This window comes from Hylobates moloch, unplaced genomic scaffold (assembly GCF_009828535.3).
Source record: "Hylobates moloch isolate HMO894 unplaced genomic scaffold, HMol_V3 SCAFFOLD_16, whole genome shotgun sequence".
Classification (NCBI taxonomy): domain Eukaryota; kingdom Metazoa; phylum Chordata; class Mammalia; order Primates; family Hylobatidae; genus Hylobates; species Hylobates moloch.
The window spans coordinates 60,091,195-60,109,947 of NW_026652291.1; the positions used below are offsets into that span (position 1 = coordinate 60,091,195).

General features: G+C 47.1%; 1 protein-coding gene across 9 annotated transcripts in view; it reads right to left on the reverse strand.

The window, feature by feature from the left end:
- ACIN1 (apoptotic chromatin condensation inducer 1) overlaps positions 1-18,753 on the reverse strand; it is a 37,441-nt gene that overhangs the window by 980 nt on the left and 17,708 nt on the right. For 4 of the 9 annotated variants that reach the window (XM_032179958.2, XM_032179954.2, XM_058429376.1 and 1 more), the window contains 11 exons: positions 18,549-18,664; positions 9,945-10,086; positions 6,434-6,476; positions 4,798-4,931; positions 4,548-4,700; positions 3,879-4,020; positions 3,380-3,525; positions 2,869-2,976; positions 2,620-2,727; positions 1,751-2,075; positions 1,537-1,637 (listed from right to left, as the gene is read on the reverse strand). In XM_032179958.2, coding sequence (XP_032035849.1) covers positions 1,537-1,637; positions 1,751-2,075; positions 2,620-2,727; positions 2,869-2,976; positions 3,380-3,525; positions 3,879-4,020; positions 4,548-4,700; positions 4,798-4,931; positions 6,434-6,476; positions 9,945-10,086; positions 18,549-18,664 — 1,518 coding nt within the window. Of the gene's footprint in view, positions 1-1,536; positions 1,638-1,750; positions 2,076-2,619; positions 2,728-2,868; positions 2,977-3,379; positions 3,526-3,878; positions 4,021-4,547; positions 4,701-4,797; positions 4,932-6,433; positions 6,477-9,944; positions 10,087-11,560; positions 11,623-11,863; positions 13,921-18,548; positions 18,665-18,753 lie in introns of those variants that run through there. The other 5 variants (XM_032179960.2, XM_032179956.2, XM_032179955.2 and 2 more) reach the window with 5 other exon arrangements.

Here is an 18,753-nt window from a genome sequence, read left to right on the forward strand (position 1 = left end):
CTGCCTCCTAGCTCAGGGTCAGCTTTTCAGTTAAGCAGGAAGGGGTTGGGGGCTCAGCAACTGCATCCTGTCTTTCTTAGAGCACCTCTCTCCCTCCAAGTTTCAGCTTTTTTTTTTTTTTCCAGACGGAGTCTTGCTCTGTCGCCCAGCTGGAGTGCAGTGGCGTGATCTCGGCTCACTGCTAGCTCCGCCTCCCGGGTTCACACCATTCTCCTGCCTCAGCCTCCCCAGCAGCTGGGACCACAGGGGCCCACCACCACACCCGGCTGATTTTTTTGTATTTTTAGTAGAGACGGGGTTTCACCGTGTTAGCCAGGATGGTCTCGATCTCCTGACCTCGTGATCCACCCGCCAAGGGCTCCCAAAGTGCTGGGATTACAGGCGTGAGCCACCGCGCCCAGCCAGCCTTTTTTGTTTGTTTGTTTGTTTTTTTGAGACAAGAGTCTCACTCTGTCACCCAGGCTGGAGTGCAGTGGTGCTATCTTGGCTCCTGCGGCCTTCGACTCCCAGATTCAAGTGATTCTTCTGCCTCAGCCTCCCTAGTAGCTGAGATTACAGGTGTCTGCCACCATGCCCCACTAAGTTTTGTATTTTTAGTAGAGACGGAGTTTCACCATGTTGGCCAGGCTGGTATCAAACTCCTGACCTTAGATGATCCGCCCACCTCAGCCTCCCAAAGTGCTGGGATTACAGGCATGAGCCACCATGCCTGGCCACCAAGTTTCAACTTTTACACACATTGACAGGTACTGGCACCATCCATGCCTGGCCCTTGGTATTTCTCTAGCTCCTTACCGTCAGCATAGATACGAACAAATCTCTTTTTTGAGTAGCGTAAGCCTAAAATTCCCAAAAGGCCCATTACTAAGAAACTAAATTAAAAATGCAAAAACTCTTAAAAAGCAGGGAAATTAATTTATAAAACACGATTTCTCAGCTAAATAAAATCAAGTGTTGTTTTTTTTTAATTGTCTGAGACAATTGTCTGAGTTTTGTTCTTGTTGCCCAGGCTGGAATGCAATGGCACAGTCTCTGCTCACTGCAACCTCTGCCTCCTGGGTTCAAGAAATTCTCCTCCTCAGCCTCCCAAGTAGCTGGGATTACAGGCGCCTGCCACTGCACCCGGCTAATTTTTGTTATTTTTAGTAGAGACAGGGTTTCCATGTTGGCCAGACTGGTCTGCAACTCCTGACCTGAGGTGATCCACCCGACTCGGCCTCCCAAAGTGCTGGCATTACAGGTGTGAGCCACCACGCACAGCCTAAAATCAAGTTCTAAGTTTGGTCGGCACAGCCAGCTTCCCAGACATACACAAACTTCAGCTGCTGTCTGTGTGTCCATCTTTACCCTCCTGGGTCTGGTTTCTTCATGTTATACCAATTAACTGAAAACTGCCTTTTTGTGATGCTGTTTTTTCCCCTTTAGCCTAAAGCCAGGAAGTACTTGGGCCGACTCACTCTCGCAGGGTAATCTCCCCTCACCCTGACCTCAAGCCTCGGTGCCACTAGGGAGCAGGACACGAAGAATAGCACTCACCTGGCTGTCAGTCAGTGGGAGCCAATAGATGCAGGGAGCTGCCTTGGTCTTTCGGAAAAGGTCATCCAACAGCTTGGCAGGTGGTTCCTCCTGGGCTTTCTCTGAGGTGGAAAAAAGTGAACCAGATTTGATGCATCTGACCCTCTCTCCCATCCCATCTGGGTCCCTTTCCCACCTACTAGTGGGTATGCGTACCCCATAGCTAAGTACCTACCTTTCTTCTCACTCTTCTTTTCTTTAGACTTCGCACGTTCCTTGCGGCGGCGGTCACGGGACCTTGATCGGGAACGGGGCCCTTCTCGAACTTTGTCCCGATCCCATTCACGCTCTGATCGAGTCCGCTCCCGCCGCTCCATTTCCCGTTCCCGTTCTGCCCACTGTTCCCGCACTGCCCGTTCCTGCTCCCGCTGCTCTGCCCTGGGGTGCTGTGGTGGCTGGACTGGCGGTGGGGGTGGGGGGTGCAGGGGCCGTGGTATCCCCTGCTCCTCTGTCTTAGTTTCAGAGGGACGGTCCACCAAGAGGCCTCGGTGATAATCCAGCTGTGGGGAGAAGAGGGACAAGGACAGTTAGGATAGAGGCCATATCACTCCCACTCAAGGAGCCCAGGATGGCCGGGCGCGGTGGCTCATGCCTGTAATCCCAGCACTTTGGGAGGCTGAGGCGGGCGGATCACGAGGTCAAGAGATCGAGACCATCCTGGCTGACACGGTGAAACCTCGTCTCTACTGAAAATACAAAAAAATTAGCCAGGCGTGGTGGCAGGCGCCTGTAGTCCCAGCTATTTGGGAGGCTGAGGCAGGAGAATGGCGTGAACCCTGGCGGCGGAGCTTACAGCAAGCTGAGATCGCGCCACTGCACTCCAGCCTGGGCGACAGAGCGAGATTCCGTCTCAAATAAAAAAAAAAAAAAAAAAAAAAAAAAAAAAAAGGAGCCCAGGTACCACTTTGAAGCCCCATGGTACAATTAAAGGAACCAAAGCCAGGGAAGAAGAGAAAAGAATCTCAGACTGCAGGTCTGGCAAGGATCTCAGCTGAAATCTAGCAGAATGGCTTCCCCTGCCCCTCCTCTCCCTAGGTTTCTTACCTCATCTTGCTCGGCATAGTCAGCACAAAGGAATTTGGGATTGGACTGGGGCCATTTGACCCCATGCAGAGCTGTGCGGGTGGCAACAGCTTCCTCTACTGTTGAGTACTGGTGGAGGAAGGGAGAAGATGGAGGGTCACAGTGTGTCTGCAACCTTTCCCACTTGGCTGCAACACCCTTAAACCTGCCCACACTGGTCACAAAAGGAAACACATGCCATGACCTATAGAATCAGCTTCTTCCCCTCACCGTTACAAAGCAATGAGATTTGATCTTGTCAATCCAGAAGGCCTCTTCCACCAAGGTTCCTGTGCGCCCCAACAACTCCTTTAGCTGGCCTAAAGTGAAAGGACGGACCTGCCAATGAAAATAGACTTTCAGGGTCTTGAAGAAGGCAAGACCACCACCCAATCTTTAGATTTCCCGAGCTGCTGTCACAGGAGTATAGTTTCAAGGTTTGGGTGAGGGCAGAGTTTAGGAACCTTGCAGTAAGAATATGAGAGGAGTAGTGGTGCTTCCCAGCACTAATTGAGACGTTGTATGTGAGGCCTTCTGCAAGTCCTCAAAACAACCCTGCAGGGCGACAGCTTTTCCCCCACATTTTTAGATAGGTAAATAGGTTAAGTAACTCACTCAAGATCAATGAGTAACTTAATCTATTGGTAGACCAGTTCAACTATGAGTGGAAACTACGAAGCATAAGCCTAAAGTTCAAACTTAACCACTAAGCAAGCTGGGATGGTGAGAAACAATGACTTACCAAATTGGAGATATGGACAATGTTGCTAATCTTGCCCCGGGGTGGGGAGGGCACCTGGGCAGTTCGGACTGGGTCATCAATTGTAATGGAAACTCCGGACTTCTGCTGGCTAATGGAACGTCGAGTTAAGGTATCTCCTAAAGTCACTATCAAGAAGACCACAAGAACAGCTTTTGGTAGAAAGCAATACTGGCTCTTTTCACCTTCAATGTAACTCTCACGGTTCCCTTTCTATCATATCAAGCAGCCACTCCTTAATCTAAACGTGCAGAGCACCTATAATCTGCAAAGTACTGTGCTAGGCTAACCTCATCATGGAGATTCAAAGATTAAAAACAGTCAAATCTCGCCCTCAAGTAGCTTACTTAATATGCAGGAGAAAGATAGGATATACGAAAAAAATGTAACGAAAGGCAGGAAACTAAAAGCTTTCAGCGATCCAAATGAGGTACTGAGAATTCAGGGAGTCGCATTACATTTCTCACAATACGTCACTCACCTTTCTTTACTTCATGCTCTGCAGGTGGGGGCAAGGCCACCTCTACTGACACCTGGGGAGGTACAGGAGGTTCTGCTTCAGGTTCCTTCTCTTCTTCCTCTTCTTCCCTCTGCCCATTCTCCTGACCCTCTGCAGGTACTACCTATCAAGGTGTCAGAGAACACAGCAGGTCTGTTAAACACCAAACTGGCATATTCTTTTCAGCCTCTGGTTCCCTGGTGAGAGTAGCAGTCAACCTAGCATGTTCCTTCCGCTAGGGGTATTTTGTTATCAGCTCACTTCTACCAGATCCTGGGATTGTTAGTGCCTCAACTCTGCCTTGAGGAAAACTAAGGCAGGAGTTGGTAATTTTTTTCTGTAGAGCAAAGCAGTACTTCAGGTTTTGCAGGCCACATAGTTTGTTGCAACTACTCAACTCCGGTGATGTTGTATTGAATAAACAGCCACAGACAAATGTGAATGAACTCGTGAGGTTGTGTTCCAATAAAACTTTATTTGTAACACTTAGCCAGCTGGATTTGGTAGTCTGACCCCTGAAAGTGTCAATCAACCCAACCCTCTGCACAGACAGGGAAGTTCCCTCCAAATACTTTATCTCAGTTCCTCAGCTAGCTGCTCTGCATCTACTGCTCCCACCTCTCCCCTGACATGGGGGTGCAGAAGCCTTACCTGAGTGACTGTCCGGCATATTTTCAGCCCCTTGTCATGGGTCCCATCATCGCCATTACGCTCTGTCTCATCCTCAGAGATGCGAGAGTCATCAGCATGAAGATCCACAACAGCCTCCTGCCCCGCCAGGGGTTTGATGTCGGGGATGAGGCTCTGGGACACAGATACCCCCCACCCCGTTACACTGGGCCCATGTCTACTCCCACCTTAACAGGTCTCATCCTCCCTTCCCTGGCTCCTCCCACCTCACCTTTAGTGATTCAGTGGTGATACTGATGGAAGGTTTCTTCTGTGTGGTGGCTGTGCTGGCTCCCCAGCGTCGTTTCCGACCAGGCTGGCCCCCCTCTGTGTCACTGTTTCCAGCTGGCACCCCCTTGGTAGCTGCTGTCCCCAAGAAATAGACCCAACAGTTAGATGGGCTCAGGACCTCTGCTAGTTCAAACCATAATACCTACAGGTTACCTCTGGCTGGAGTTTTGGTAAAAGGTTAACTTAAATCATATTTGGAGGCTGGGTGTGGTGGCTCACGCCTGTAATCCCAACACTTTGGGAGGCCGAGGCGGGTGGATCACGAGGTCAGGAGTTTGACACCAGCCTGACCAACATGGTGAAACCCCATCTCTACTAAAAATACAAAAATTAGCCAGGCGTTGTGGTGCACGCCTGTAATCCCACCTACTCAGGGTGCTGAGGCAGGAGAATTGCTGGAACCTGGGAGGCGGAGGCTGCAGTGAGCTGAGATCGTGCCACTGACTGCACTCCAGCCTGGTGACAGAGCGAGACTCGGTCTCAAAAAAAAAAAAAAAAAAAAAAAAAGAAAAAGAAAAAGAAAAGAAATCATATTTGGGACTTGGGGAAACCATGAATTCAGACTGAACACTAAAAGGGCTGAGGTCCCTTCCTGATAGAAACTACTGATCTAAAAGCAGTAAGGGAGGGGTAGCTAGTTTGATGAGCCGTTTAAACTTTTAATGGTAGACAGTAATATCTTCAGTAGTGTGGAAGAAAAACTGAGAAGGACATGTAAATGCAGAAGAAACAAGAACACTATGTGATACTAACATCTAAGCAGAACTAAGATCGTGATGGGATCTGGTCTTCCTTTAATTTTCACACTACAGATTGATATTTAAGTTATAAACATCTATTATACTTTTGTAATCTAGAGTTCCTCATTGGGGAAAATGTTAAAATTGTTACTGTTTGAGGTGTGGGGCACTTTCATTTCCTTGGGTGCTCTTAGAATAACGCATAAACAAGGTCAGGCACGATGGCTCACGCCTGTAATCCCAACACTTTGGGAGGCCAAGGCAGGTGGATCACAAGGTCAGGAGTTCAAGACCAGCCTGGCCAACATGGTGAAACCCCATCTCTACTAAAAATACAAAAATTAGCTGGGCATGGTGGCGCATGCCTCTAATCCCAGCTACTCAGGAGGCTGAGGTTGCAGTGAGCCAAGATCGCACCACTGCACTCCAGCATAGGGTACTACAGAGGGAGACTCCATCTCAAAAAAACAACAAAAAAATACCCAGAATAATTCATAAACTGCTAAGCATCATATAGGAGTCCCTGAAACTCATTCCTTACTGAGTATTCAGGTATCTGAAACAATAAATGCCTCTAAGGCTAAATGGGACATGGTCTCAGACCCGTCACACTGTATCTCATTAAAATGTGACTGGAGAAATATGTTGGGGATTGTCTCAAGTTTTGAATTTCAAAATGAAACCCTACATAGAAAAGGATTCAGATTTGCTAGGCACAAGGGGTGGGGCAGGAGGGAGCAACCCAAGAATGCCATTGAGAATGAAATTCTGGTTCTCAATGAATGCTGGTTTTTATGGTATTCCTGACTTTTATCAGGGATTTGGGGCTAGACTTACAGACAACGGAGATCTTCCTCTTGAATGATTTGGGCAGCGAGCTCTGTATAAAGAAGAAAAAGGGAAAAAAAAAAGAGAAAGAGAGACACCCCACAGAGAGGGGGGAAGGAGGTTAGATGGGGCAGTCTTAGCTTAGCCTCCAAAGACACAGAGAGAGTGAGAGAGAGACAGAGAGAGACACAGAGACAGACAGAGACCAAAACAGAAGCGGCAAACGGCAAAAACGAAGCAGAATCAATGCAAGTTAGAGAAAAAAATAAAACTAAACATCAGAGCAGGGAAAGTCATCTACTCCGTATCACACCTGTGTATTAGCTTAACCAGAAATAAGCTGGAAGAGGAGTTCCGTAGCCTCTCAGCCCCTTAAAGATGTTGGTCATGCCCTCTCTTTCACTGTCTGAGTCGAGAGGACACCAAGCCAAACAAACTGTGCCCCAAACTGGGTCATCTAGTTCTCCCGGGTCCTTCCTTGCTAACTCGAGGAAACAAGGAAAACCAACTTTGGATGGCAACTTCAACAAGGTAACCCTCCTTTCTTCAATGGCCAGACTGATGCCCACTGACAATGGCTTTGAGATGCCTGGACAGCAGACTGTCATGTCAAGACTGCCCAGACCCCCACCACGCTGTGGAAAAGGGCAGCACAGACCCACTGGAGATGAGGCTCTTGAGCCAAGTGCTAGCAAAAAGAACTCAGAGGTGTCTTTGGTAAAGGAAGGTTTTTATGAAGGGCAGATCGTCCCCAAGGAGATCCTTAGACTTTCCAGCCACTGCAGGGAGCGCCAGCAGAGTCTGTTTCCTCTCCAACCAGGGCTCCAGCCTTAGGGGCTCTGCCAAAGACCAGAAGACATCTTTGGGACAAGTTTCTACCCCAAACACTCAGTGGGTGAACGACGAAAGACTATGGAGAGAGCGGGGGAGAAAAAAAGCAAGAGAGAAAAAGGGAATAGAGTATTTTTAAATGTAGGTGCTTATTTCTGGAAAAACTAAGACCACTCTACCACTCTTCTAAAGGGTAGGGCAGAAACCTCGTGAAGAAATCCCTTTCCCATCCACCCCCGCCCGCAGCCCCGTTTGTGTCGTCTAACCAAGTCTCCTTGGTCTCTGTTAAGGGCCAGCCTGACCCCTAGCTGGGCCGCTCTCGATGGGTAAGTTAGTGAGGAAAACAAAACAAAAAAAAAGGTCTTAATTAAAACAGGAAAAACATGAACCAAATAAATAAATAAAAGAAATCAGAAAAAATAAAGATATAGAAAAAAATAAAATAAAATATTAAAAAAAAGAAGAAGAAAATAAAGAAGAAAATAAACTAGGAATATGACAAATGTTCCAGGTACCATCTCACACCTGGGATCTTCAGTTCAGCCAATCGCACCTCACTGTGTACTGTATCTAGTCAACCGCCGGTCCAATCAGAATGAGCCCTCCCTGCTAGGCGCTGTGCAATTGGTGGGGGGTTGGGTTGGCAAAAAAGGTGGGCGCACGGCGTGGTAGTCAGCACGGCACTGCCAGAGTCCTCCCAGGGGCGCAGGGGGGGCGGGAGGGAAACGTGTGGGGGGACGCTGCCCAGTTTCCATGATGTCAAGACAGTTCACTGGCGGTGGCCAGGCTCAGCGAGGGATAGAGGGGGGAAAGGGGCAGAGACATCAGTCCTGGCCCTGTAGGGACATCATCTTGCAGTCCCTGATGAGATGGCCAGTAAGTAGCAGGAATGATCCTTGCCTTTTATCGTGAGAGGCAGGCAGGACCCTATGTCCACCAGTGGCAAGCTGCAGCAATAACACCACCCAATACTTGGAATCCAGGTGATGACTCCAGAGTCCCTTTCTCCTCTGCCTGTAACTGGGGAGGGGGTCCTCTCACCGAGTGGGATCATGGAGCCTCTGATGAAGGTAGCCTGGGGGTAGTAGGTGAATATCCCCAGGACCTGGCACACATTCAGCAGCAAGGTCAGAATACTTCTCTTCGGAGAGTTGTGGCTGGCATCTCCTCAGGGACTCCAGCTGAGACAGTGGTTCCAGTCAGGTGGATGAAATGAGTCCCTGCCTCCAGGGATGGAGGAGAAGTTGGAGCAACCAACATGCTGCCCTTCACCATGGACAACAGGGACCAAAGGAAAGTCCATCTGATGAGCAAGTGGTGACACATGGGCTGGGCTGTCATCAGCATTAAATCCCCGGGGGCTCAGACCCTAGACTCCTCTGCATGGTTCCTAGTCGTCACAGCTTAAGTAGAGGGTCCCACTCAGTGTTTTACAGCATGGCACTGCGATCACAAACTTTAGGAGGTCTTGGTGCCCTAGATGGGGATCCCAACAGTCTGTAGCAAACAAGGCAACCCACAGTCCTCAAAAGGGCAAGGGCATGTGGGCAGGCGCCCCAGCACTGGCACAAGCTCTTCTTGGGGTGTCCCAAATAGGGAGATGATGCAAGTCCACCCCTTTCCAAATGTTTTTTGCTTGCTCAATACAAGTCTCTCCAGAACAGTGTTCTTCTTGGCCCCCTGATGTAAGCAAGACAGGGAGGCAAAAGGGGGCCCATCACAGGAGCCCATATACATGCCCCCCTCTGGCCAAGACACCTGGATAGCAGACTTGGCTCTGATTGGGCAGCTCAGTAGCAGCGGGTGGGTCCAGAGGAAGAGGCGGCATCAGCGATTGGCCAGTTGGGCAGGGTTATATTTTACGGGCGGATTACCGTACATGAGGTACTTGGACAAAGTTTTACGGGGAAGAAGGACCTTGTAATAAATAATATTCTGCACATCAAATCACTTTCACCGGCCCCCACCCCCGCAACACACACCAGAAAAAGGCTACACACACAACAGTCCCTCCCACCTTGTTACCCCTCTCCTAAACCCAGCTCATTCTTTCTCAATTACTTTAAGAGCCAAGAAGACTTCGCTGGCTCTGATGGGGGAAGCCCCCTGAATTGGGTGCAGGACACAAGATAACATATGCCAAAAAAGGAGGTAGAGGGGTCACAGGTAACTGAGAAGGGGCCTTCTGGATCACAAGTGCTGGCTTCTAAGTAGCTACATCTCTGCAGTGAGACCACTGGGGGGCAGAGGAGGAACAAAAATTTCTCAGCATGGCTGGTCTGGTGAGAACCACCAATGTCCACTAGATGGCGTTGGGCTCCATCAGGCTTTTAAAAAGGAGGGAAAGCTAAAGGAGTTACCACCCGGAGAAGCTTGGGAAGACAGCAGGAAAAGCTGAACATAAATCTTAGATAAAGGGCCATTATCAGACTTTCCAGTTAGTCACAAACGTCTAGTCTGGGCACTACTTCCCCAACAAGGAAAGGAAAATGAATGAGCCCTGTCCCCATCACAAGGGGTCTCCCTTGCTAAACCAGCGAATTCTCCCTTGGCCCTATTCTGATCCAAGTCCCTGCCTCATCCCTCCTTAAAGTTAACCCACTGTGTAAGAGGGATCACTAGAGTGGTCTACTCTTTCCCCTAGGTCCATTCCTGCCCATCCGCCCCAACAGGTGGCTTGGATGTTTACCTCTTTCTTCTCCTCATCTTCAACACTGCCCTCCGGGCGGTCATCATTGCTGACTTGGTCTGCAATAGGCATGGGAGGTTCTGGAACATCATTTTCAGGTCTGTTTTCACTTGTGTCCATGGTCACTTCCTCCTTCTCCTCACTGACAGGAGGGGGGAGTGGTGGGGGGGGGGGCAGAAAAGAACCAAGGGGAAGAGAGAGCAAGATGTTAGTTACTGGGTCAGGAAACCCTCCTGCCTCATCACTTGGGTGGGATTAGGAGGGCTGCTTTTCTGATCAAGGTTAGAGACCTTGTCCCAGTGGGAAAAGTGGGAAATAGATTTTCCTTGGGGAAAGAGCATGGATCACAGCAACCACATCCACCCATTGCCCAGATGAGTTAAAGTTGTCATTTGTGGGGTTAGGACTCCAACTATTCTCAGGTAATAACTCACCAGAGTACTCTTAGATGAAAGGAGAAAAACCCTCCTCTGAAAATAGTCCCACAAAAGTGACTGTCATTTGCCCACAACCCTGTGGCCTCCGTCTCCCTGGCCAAAGGCACCTTTATATGGCAAAATTGCATGAGAAACGAAGGGAAGCCCGATTCCCTTAAAAAGACAAGAAAGAATGGCCACAGCTTTGGCAAAAAAGCCTGACCTGTGTTTAATCAACTGCTTAATAAGTAAAGGCCTGCTGATCCTCAGGATCTGGAGACGCCAGCACGGAGAAAATGGTGGGGGTGGGGGTGGGAGCTGCAGGGAAGAAGCAGGCCTGGTGAAGGTTCAGGCTTCAAGGACCCTCTCTCATTCAAAAGGAAAAATTAAAACTGGTGAATTGAATATGAGAGCTCAGAGAAGATTAGGGCCACTTTTACCTGCTCAGAGGTGTAGAAACTGTTCCTACATTCGGCTTTCACCCAGTTTCTCCCACTCCCTCATTCCAACTTCCAAGAGATAAAGACAGCAGGCCTCCTAGTCAGGACACACCCTCCCCCACACAGGCAGCTTCCCCCACGAACACCAAACCCACTCTCCCACTCTTAATCTCACAAGTTAGCTCCCATTTCAGGCAAAGAATCCCAGAGATTCACTTCAGATAAACTATCTTTCCACCTTTGTTTTCTGTTTTCATCCCCAACTTCTATCTCAAATCTCACCCCCTCTACCACCCAAACACCAAGCAAAAAAAATCAAATCAAGATGATCAGAGGCCTACGGCTCAGGAGAGGGGAAACCAAGCCTCCCAGGTCGATAACCACCACCAGAAAAGTCAGCATTCCCAACAGGCTAACTGACACTCAGAGGTCAGAAGAACCTCCCTAGAGCAGTCAAGGAGGGATGCACTAGGGGGCTAGGGGGAGGGGAAAATCGGAACTGTGCCCCCAGCTAACAGGCCCCCACAGAAACACGAGATTGAGCTGCTTACATCGAGAAAAGGCTTATACAAAAAAAATATCTATTTCCCATACAGAAAGGGCAAGTGGGGCCAATTAGAAACTGGGCAGGAAGGACAAAGGGGGAAAGCAGAATGACTGAAAACCAAAACGAAAGGCGGAGTGAAAGCCATGAGGAAGAGAAGATGAAGGGAGCTAGAGCGGTGGGGAAAAGGCATACATGGAAATGTGAAGCTCTCACCCTTCTTTGCTTTCTGATAACATGATTTTTTTTCTCCCCCTGGAAGTGCTGTTTATCCCTTTCTGGAATGGAAGAAATAACAAAAACCAAACAAAAAAAATCCTAAAAAAAATAAAGAAAAAAAACACACACCTTCCTTGTCCCAAGATCCCACCACCTCCTCCCCAGCCACCCGATCCAGAGAGAGAAAATTGAGATGTAGCAACCGGGGATCCAAAAAATGGTAAATGGAAGGGGAGGTGGTGGTGGTGCGGGGAGGCTAAAACAGATCTGGCTTTTAAGAGATAAGCGTTAAGTCCTCACGGCAAACCCCGAGTTCGGCTGGATTGGTCTCTCTGGAGAAGGAGGAAGAGGGCCAGGCTGCTGGTAGTGGCTGGCTCTATTGTATTGGCGGAGCGGCAGCGATCAGCCGGAGACATGCAGGGGAGCCATCTTGCCACTTACCCAGCAGCCTGTGTGTGCGGATGGGGGAGGGCCTTGCTGCAGCAGGGGAGGGGAAAGAAAAGAGGGAGGGAGCTGAGTGAGCAAGGTTCTTATCCTTTGGCAGGCCACAGGGAGCTGACTGCTGGCTCCAGAGGCCTGGCCTTCTTTTCTCAGGTTACAGCAGCTACAGAGGCTTAACCCCCCAGGGCTGGAGTGCTCCCTCCTGGTCTTCCCAGGGGGCAGGGGAGGGGGCTGGGTGGAGGACATGTAAAGTTACAGCTGCTTGATTGGAAGATTCTAGAGAATAGAAGGCAGGCAAACAGTAGAGGTGGGAGTGAAAAAGGATTAAATAAGAATGATAAAGCCAAAGTTGAAAAGTGATTAAAGAAGGATGGTAATGAAAGCTGGATAGAGGGTGGGGCATGAGCAATATTTTATGTGCCTACCATACTCTATCCAGTAATCTAGGCATGGAACACTGAAACCAGACCAACCAGTCAGATGCTGCAGGTAGGGAGGTGGGATGGGAATTGTCACTATCCAATCACTACAGTAACTGGCGGCTCACCCCGGCAATGACCACGTGTTACTACTCCAGCATGTCCTTTTCCCAGGGATGGTAGAGGGAAGTGGATAGCAGGGAGAGTTCTTTTTTCAATTATCAGTAGAAGGGGGGCAGGGTTGGTGTCTCTGAAGAGATGACAGACAACTTTGTTTTATAGAGTCTTTAATAAGGTCACCCTGCCCCAGGGTCCACTGGGGCCAGAAAAAGAAAAGGATAAACAGGGCAAGGGGACCTTGGGTGGCTGAAGCTTGAAGGCCACTTCTTGAAGCAAGGGCTCCAAGGTGAAGATCTGAAGTAGATAAGACAGTGAAGTGAGAGTGCTGCTATATGGGGCAGGGGAGATCAGCTGGGCAGAAAGCTGGGAACTAAGCAGAAAATATTAATCATGAGAATCCTCACTAGACCAAAGTGGGAAACAGATGCTAATAATTCAAAAAGTGCTCTGTAGATACTCAAAATGCTTATTTGTTGACTGCAGAGATGTTCCTTTTGTATCCTAGTGGCAGCAGAAGTTTACACTAAGATAAACTTCTGAGAACCAAAGCTCAGTGTCTCGTGTAACATTTGAGCTTTTAGCTAGGAATGAAATTTTCTCCCCGCTGCTTAAAATCTTACACTTACAATGCCAACTGCATGCTAAAGTGGCCATATTTATACATTACTTTAAATGTTTCCTTTCACATAGTGGTCCCTGTTTGCTCAGGGTAAGAGTGAAAAGTTTGGAGTCAGACTGGCTAGCCCCACTCTGTTAAAAGTTGTGTGATAGTAGGCAAGTTCCTGGTTCTGTATATCTGTTTTGTAATCTGCAAAGTGGGCATAGTGACAATACCTATTTCATAGAACAGTGTAGTAAGTGTTAGCTCTTAAGAGTCTGGCTTGGAGGATGCCCCAAGTGAAGGTACAGACACATGTAATATACATGCACACTTAATAGGCCATTATCTCAGCTGATGCCACCTCTGGGGGTTTGAGTTTCCTCAAAAGAGTAGACTGCTTGTTCTCCGAGGCAAAGCCATTCAGTGATTGGCATGACAGGTTTTCAGCAATGCCCTTATCACTCTGTATAATAACTGCTACTTTACCTGCCCCCGGTCTCTACCCTGCATAATTCCTCAAGGGTAGGGATTGTATCTCTAGGCCCCTAGCCCAGAGTCTAACACAAAGTAATGTTCCCTAACTATTTCTGAATTAGGGTGTCATTGTGGGTACCAAGTGGACACTTACTAAATGCTTGCTAACCTAAAAGTTTTCTTATTGAAAAAAAAATTTTGGCTGGGCATGGTGGCTCACGCCTGTAATCCCAGCACTTTGGGAGGCTGAGGTGGGCGGATCACCAGCCTGACCAACATGGAGAAACCCTGTCTCTACTAAAAACACAAAATTGGCTGGGCGTGGCGGCGCATGCCTGTAATCCCAGCTACTCGGGAAGCTGAGGCAGGAGAATCGCTTGAACCCAGGATGCAGGGGTTGTGGTGAGCCGAGATCGTGCCATTGCACTCCAGCCTGGGCAACAAGAGCAAAATTCCATCTCAAAAAAGAGAAAAACTTTTTTTAATAGAATCCCCATAAAGAATGTTACACCACAGAAAATGTTACCTTCAGCCATCCTCAAATAAAATGCTCCATTTATCCACTGTCCTAAAATACTCTCAGCTGCTAATATGCCTCTCCAGAAGTGGCTGATTTTGAGAGATTTTGTTATCGAAAATTCCTTTTTTTTTTTTTTGAGACGGAGTCTCACTCTGTCGCCCAGGCTGGAGTGCAGTGGCACAATCTCAGCTCACTGCAAGCTCCGCCTCCCGGGTTCACGCCATTCTCCTGCCTCAGCCTCCTGAGTAGCTGGGACTACAGGCACGCGCCACTACACCTGGCTAATTTTTTGTATTTTTAGTAGAGACGGGGTTTCACTGTGTCAGCCAGGATGGTCTCGATCTCCTGACCTCGTGATCTGCCCGCCTCCGCCTCCCAAAGTGCTGGGATTACAGGCGTGAGCCACCGCGCCCGGCTGAAAATTTCTGTTTTTAAGAATAAGAATCTTACCATGTTCTCCTTTACCCTCTTAAGACACAAGAGGCGTGTGTTTTCTATTTTCCCATGATCAATTCTGTGGGACCCAACAATTCCGAACATTTTATTTTCAGACAATAATGAGGGCCGGGCGTGGTGGCTCATGCCTGTTAATACCAACACTTTGGGAGACTGAGGCAGGAGGACTGACTGAGGCCAGGAGTTTGAGACCAGCCTGGCCAACATGGTGAAACCCCATCTCTATTAAAAATACAAAAATTAGCAGGGTGTGGCAGCCGCGTCTATAGTCCCAGCTACTCAGGAGGCTGAGGCATGATAATTGCTTGAACCCAGGAGGTGGAGGTTGCAGTGAGCAGAGATCGGGCCACTGCACTCCAGCCTGGGTGACAGAGTGAGACTCTGTCTCCAAAAAAAAAAAAAAAAAAAAGATAAAGAAGAATCCTTGAAACTGTCCCCAAAATGGACTCTATCTACTTGCGGGACTAGTACCAAAGCCTTTTAACCATGTGTCAGAGCCCAACATAGCTTAACAGTCTGTGGAATTGCAAGAATAAGCAGTGGGGATATCTACCCATCATTAAACAGTACACAAAGAAGCCCAGAAGAAAAGGATACGACTACTTGGAGGCTAATAATATCACATTACAATTCATATGTGAATATGAGATTCAGAGAAGCTAATGGAAAAGGAAATTCCTATAGGCATATATGTTGAAATTTTAGTTATTATAGAAAATTCATGAGGAGCTGAAAAACTGACGCGAAAATTTAATAAGAAACAGTGGGACTAGATACCCTCAGAAGCATACTGGTCCCAAGATAACCAAGAACAGCATGATTTTGGGGTATATGTCCTTAGATAATTTCTCAGTGGAGCAAACTCTATTGATGACAACAAATTCCGCTTTTTCATGCATCATTTGGGATATTGGCATTGTATGTCCCCCGGGGAATATCAATTACACCGTCATATTGGCTTAAAGAAGCATTACCTTCCTCCTACACAGGCAGAAAGACAAACATGCATTGTACCAAGAGCCTAAAACTGCTATTGCCTGCTAGGTCTGTGCATACAGGAAAGTTGTATCTACAGAAATCCAGGTCTGAATTAACTATAGCTGAATGATACAGATGCCCACACAAACAAATCCCCTTTCCTTTCTTCCCCCCACTTTTTTTTTTAAGTAAAAAGAGAATACCATTATTTTCTGCTATATGGGAACATTTTTGTTACACCCATAGAAGACAGAAGACCAGAGTTTTGAACAGGGCTCAACTGAAACAGGACTGAGGACCCACAAATTCCTGCTCCAAGCAATGAAAAAGACACCTTACCTCATAAATTAAGAATTCCTCAGGCACAATCAGAATCAGAATGGATTTAACCAAACACAGCAAAAAAGTCAGTCAATCTCTTCCAAGTGGTGACAGGTCCTTGAAGTCTAATTGTTTTTTTTTTTTTTAACACTTTACTGCTCTGTTTTTTAAAGTCATATGACTTCTTGTTGAGACAGACAGAAAAACCAAGGTTAAGCCATAAATGGTCTTTTCCTTTTTTTTTTTTTTTTGAGACGGAGTTTCGCTCTTGTTGCCCAGGCTGGAGTGCAATGGCGTGATCTCAGCTCACCGCAACTTCTGCCTCCCGGGTTCAGGCGATTCTCCTGTCTCAGCCTCCTGAGCAGCTGGGATTACAGGCATGCACACCACGCCCAGCTAATTTTGTATTTTTAGTAGAGACGGGGTTTCACCATGTTGGTCAGGCTGGTCTCGAATTCCTGACCTCAGGTGATCCACCTGCCTCGGCCTCCCAAAGTGTTGCGATTACAGGCATGAGTCACCACGCCTGGCCATGCCATAAATGGTCTTTTCCATTTAGCATTGTTGATTCCGCTTTCAAAATTGGCCAGGGCTCTAGAGGGCTGCCAGGCTGCACACTTAACACTCTGGAGGGGTGAGAGACCAGGAAGGATGTTGTTAATCAGTTGTGGTAGGGCCTCCAGAAATGTATGCAACCTTCTCAAAGATTTATTTACCAGATCTAATGCCTATGGGTTTAGGCCTCTAGGCATGCCATTTTGTTAGGATGTTGAACAAACCATGTGGTAGGCAGGTAGAAGGAAAGCAGGTACGAGTGATGTGTGTGAACTGCTCCTCAGTGAAGACTGCAGTTCCCTTCTATACACTACTCCACTGAAGCGGGCCTAGGCAACAATGGACAATCTAAGTATTTGCCCAAGATGCCACTTGCCTATCATCTTATTAGAATCAATGTGACTAAATTATCTCAGTCATAAAATGAAGATCAAAACCACCTTTACCTGGAGTGGGGGGACAGGAAACTCTATGACTCCAAGCTTCATGTGCCCTGGAATTGCATGGGAATGTCCAGAAAAAAAGCTGCTTCAAAACAAAATAAAATGCCTTTCTGTTGCTAGGATCTCATAAACCCACAGAATTTTAAGGCTAGCAAAGAGCTTTTCAGAAAATCACTTTCTTCCCAAGGTGCATCGGAAGCAGTTCCTCAGGCCCGATTAGTAGCAGGCTGTCAATACCCACTTCAAAACTGCCATTTCACAAAGCACATGCTTTTGTAAAATGGAATGTAAAATGTACCTCCATGGAATTGGGAGGAGAGGGGCAGGTATTATGTCTGGTTGAGGGATATGGAAGAGAAAATGTCACCCCATTTCCTCATCGATGATGTAGCTGGGGAATCCTGAATACCTTCCAGAATCCGCTGAGTTTTCACTTTATGGTCCTAGAAGAAAAACCCTTTTCCAAAGGATAATGTACCCATTCCAAAAGGGAAAAACAAAAAAATTTCAAAGGAAGTAGAGTGAACTTTTGGCTGCCAAACAAAAAATGTTAACAGCCACAAGATGGCAGCAGAGGTAAGACTATATACCCCCAGTAAGGGTATACCCCCAGGTAAAAGCTATATAGTAAGGTCTATAAACTATCATTAAAGTCACAGGCAAATGAGATAAATCATGTCACCTGCCCACTACCCTCCAAAAGTCAAAGTACAGTTTGAAGCTCTCAGAAGAGTGTAAATTATTAGACAGTTACATATAGGGGAAAATCATACTGGTAGCATTAGTGTTAATATGGCATAAAAACAAGTATAGAATAACTTTAGGCTAACAGTCTACACAGGACATTCTACAAAGCAGTTCAGGGTTCCTAATGTCTAAAAGCTACGCAATCTTATTCCCATAAGGCTTCATTTTTTCATTTCCCATGAGACTTTGAAGCCAGGAATTCTGGCTCATTGGCTTCTTAATTTATAATACCTATCTCAGAAGAATGAATGACATACCTATTTAATTACAAATTTAATCTGATACGAGTATTTCTCTAGGACTTAATATAAAGATTTAAAAAACTCACATTAATTGTATAAATTTTAAGTTCAATCAAATGGTCTTAAGGGCCCAGGAACAAACTTCTGACTTGAAAGGAACTTCATAATTTGCTGTACTGCATGCTGTAAGAACTAGGATATCCTAGCAGAACTAGGATAGCTTAATGACAGGTAGTAACTAGGGAAAATGCACAAACTAAAAAATAGCACCCAGTCGTGCCTTCCTTTATTAAGACCCTCAATATCCTTTATTAAACTGGGTTCCTAGGTAAACATGAGTTAAAGATTAAGATGCCCTCAGTCAATTCCCTTACATGGTTTTGAGTGTGGAAGCAGAAGCTTCTATTGCCTAAATCTTAAAGGAGTTGACTATTTTGGCTGGATGATCCCAGGTGAGTTTTCCTTGTGCCCTGATGACCACTTTTCAGGTTACCTTAAAGGTGGCAGCTCCCAACATAGTAACTGAAGTCTAGCCTTTGTCCAGATAAAACTCTGCCTTTATGTTTTAAAAGGAAACTAGGACTGCTTAGTCAAAGAACCCTAGGGAGCGAAGAACTATCGCACACTCATAGTTCCTTGTTACACCCCAGTCGAGATATATCACTTACACAGTGTGATGAATTCTTTCTGATTCTGGCAGATGAGAGGTCTGAGTCTCTGAGGTTTGGGGCTGTGTGGCAGCTGGTGGCTCTGCCTCTTCAGCTTCACACTTCTTTGGGCTCCCCTGTCAGGAGACAGCAAAAACAAACAGAGCAAAATACTTAAATCTGCTTGGTTCCTTTTCTTCTACCTGGAGCCTGAAAAAGGCAAGGC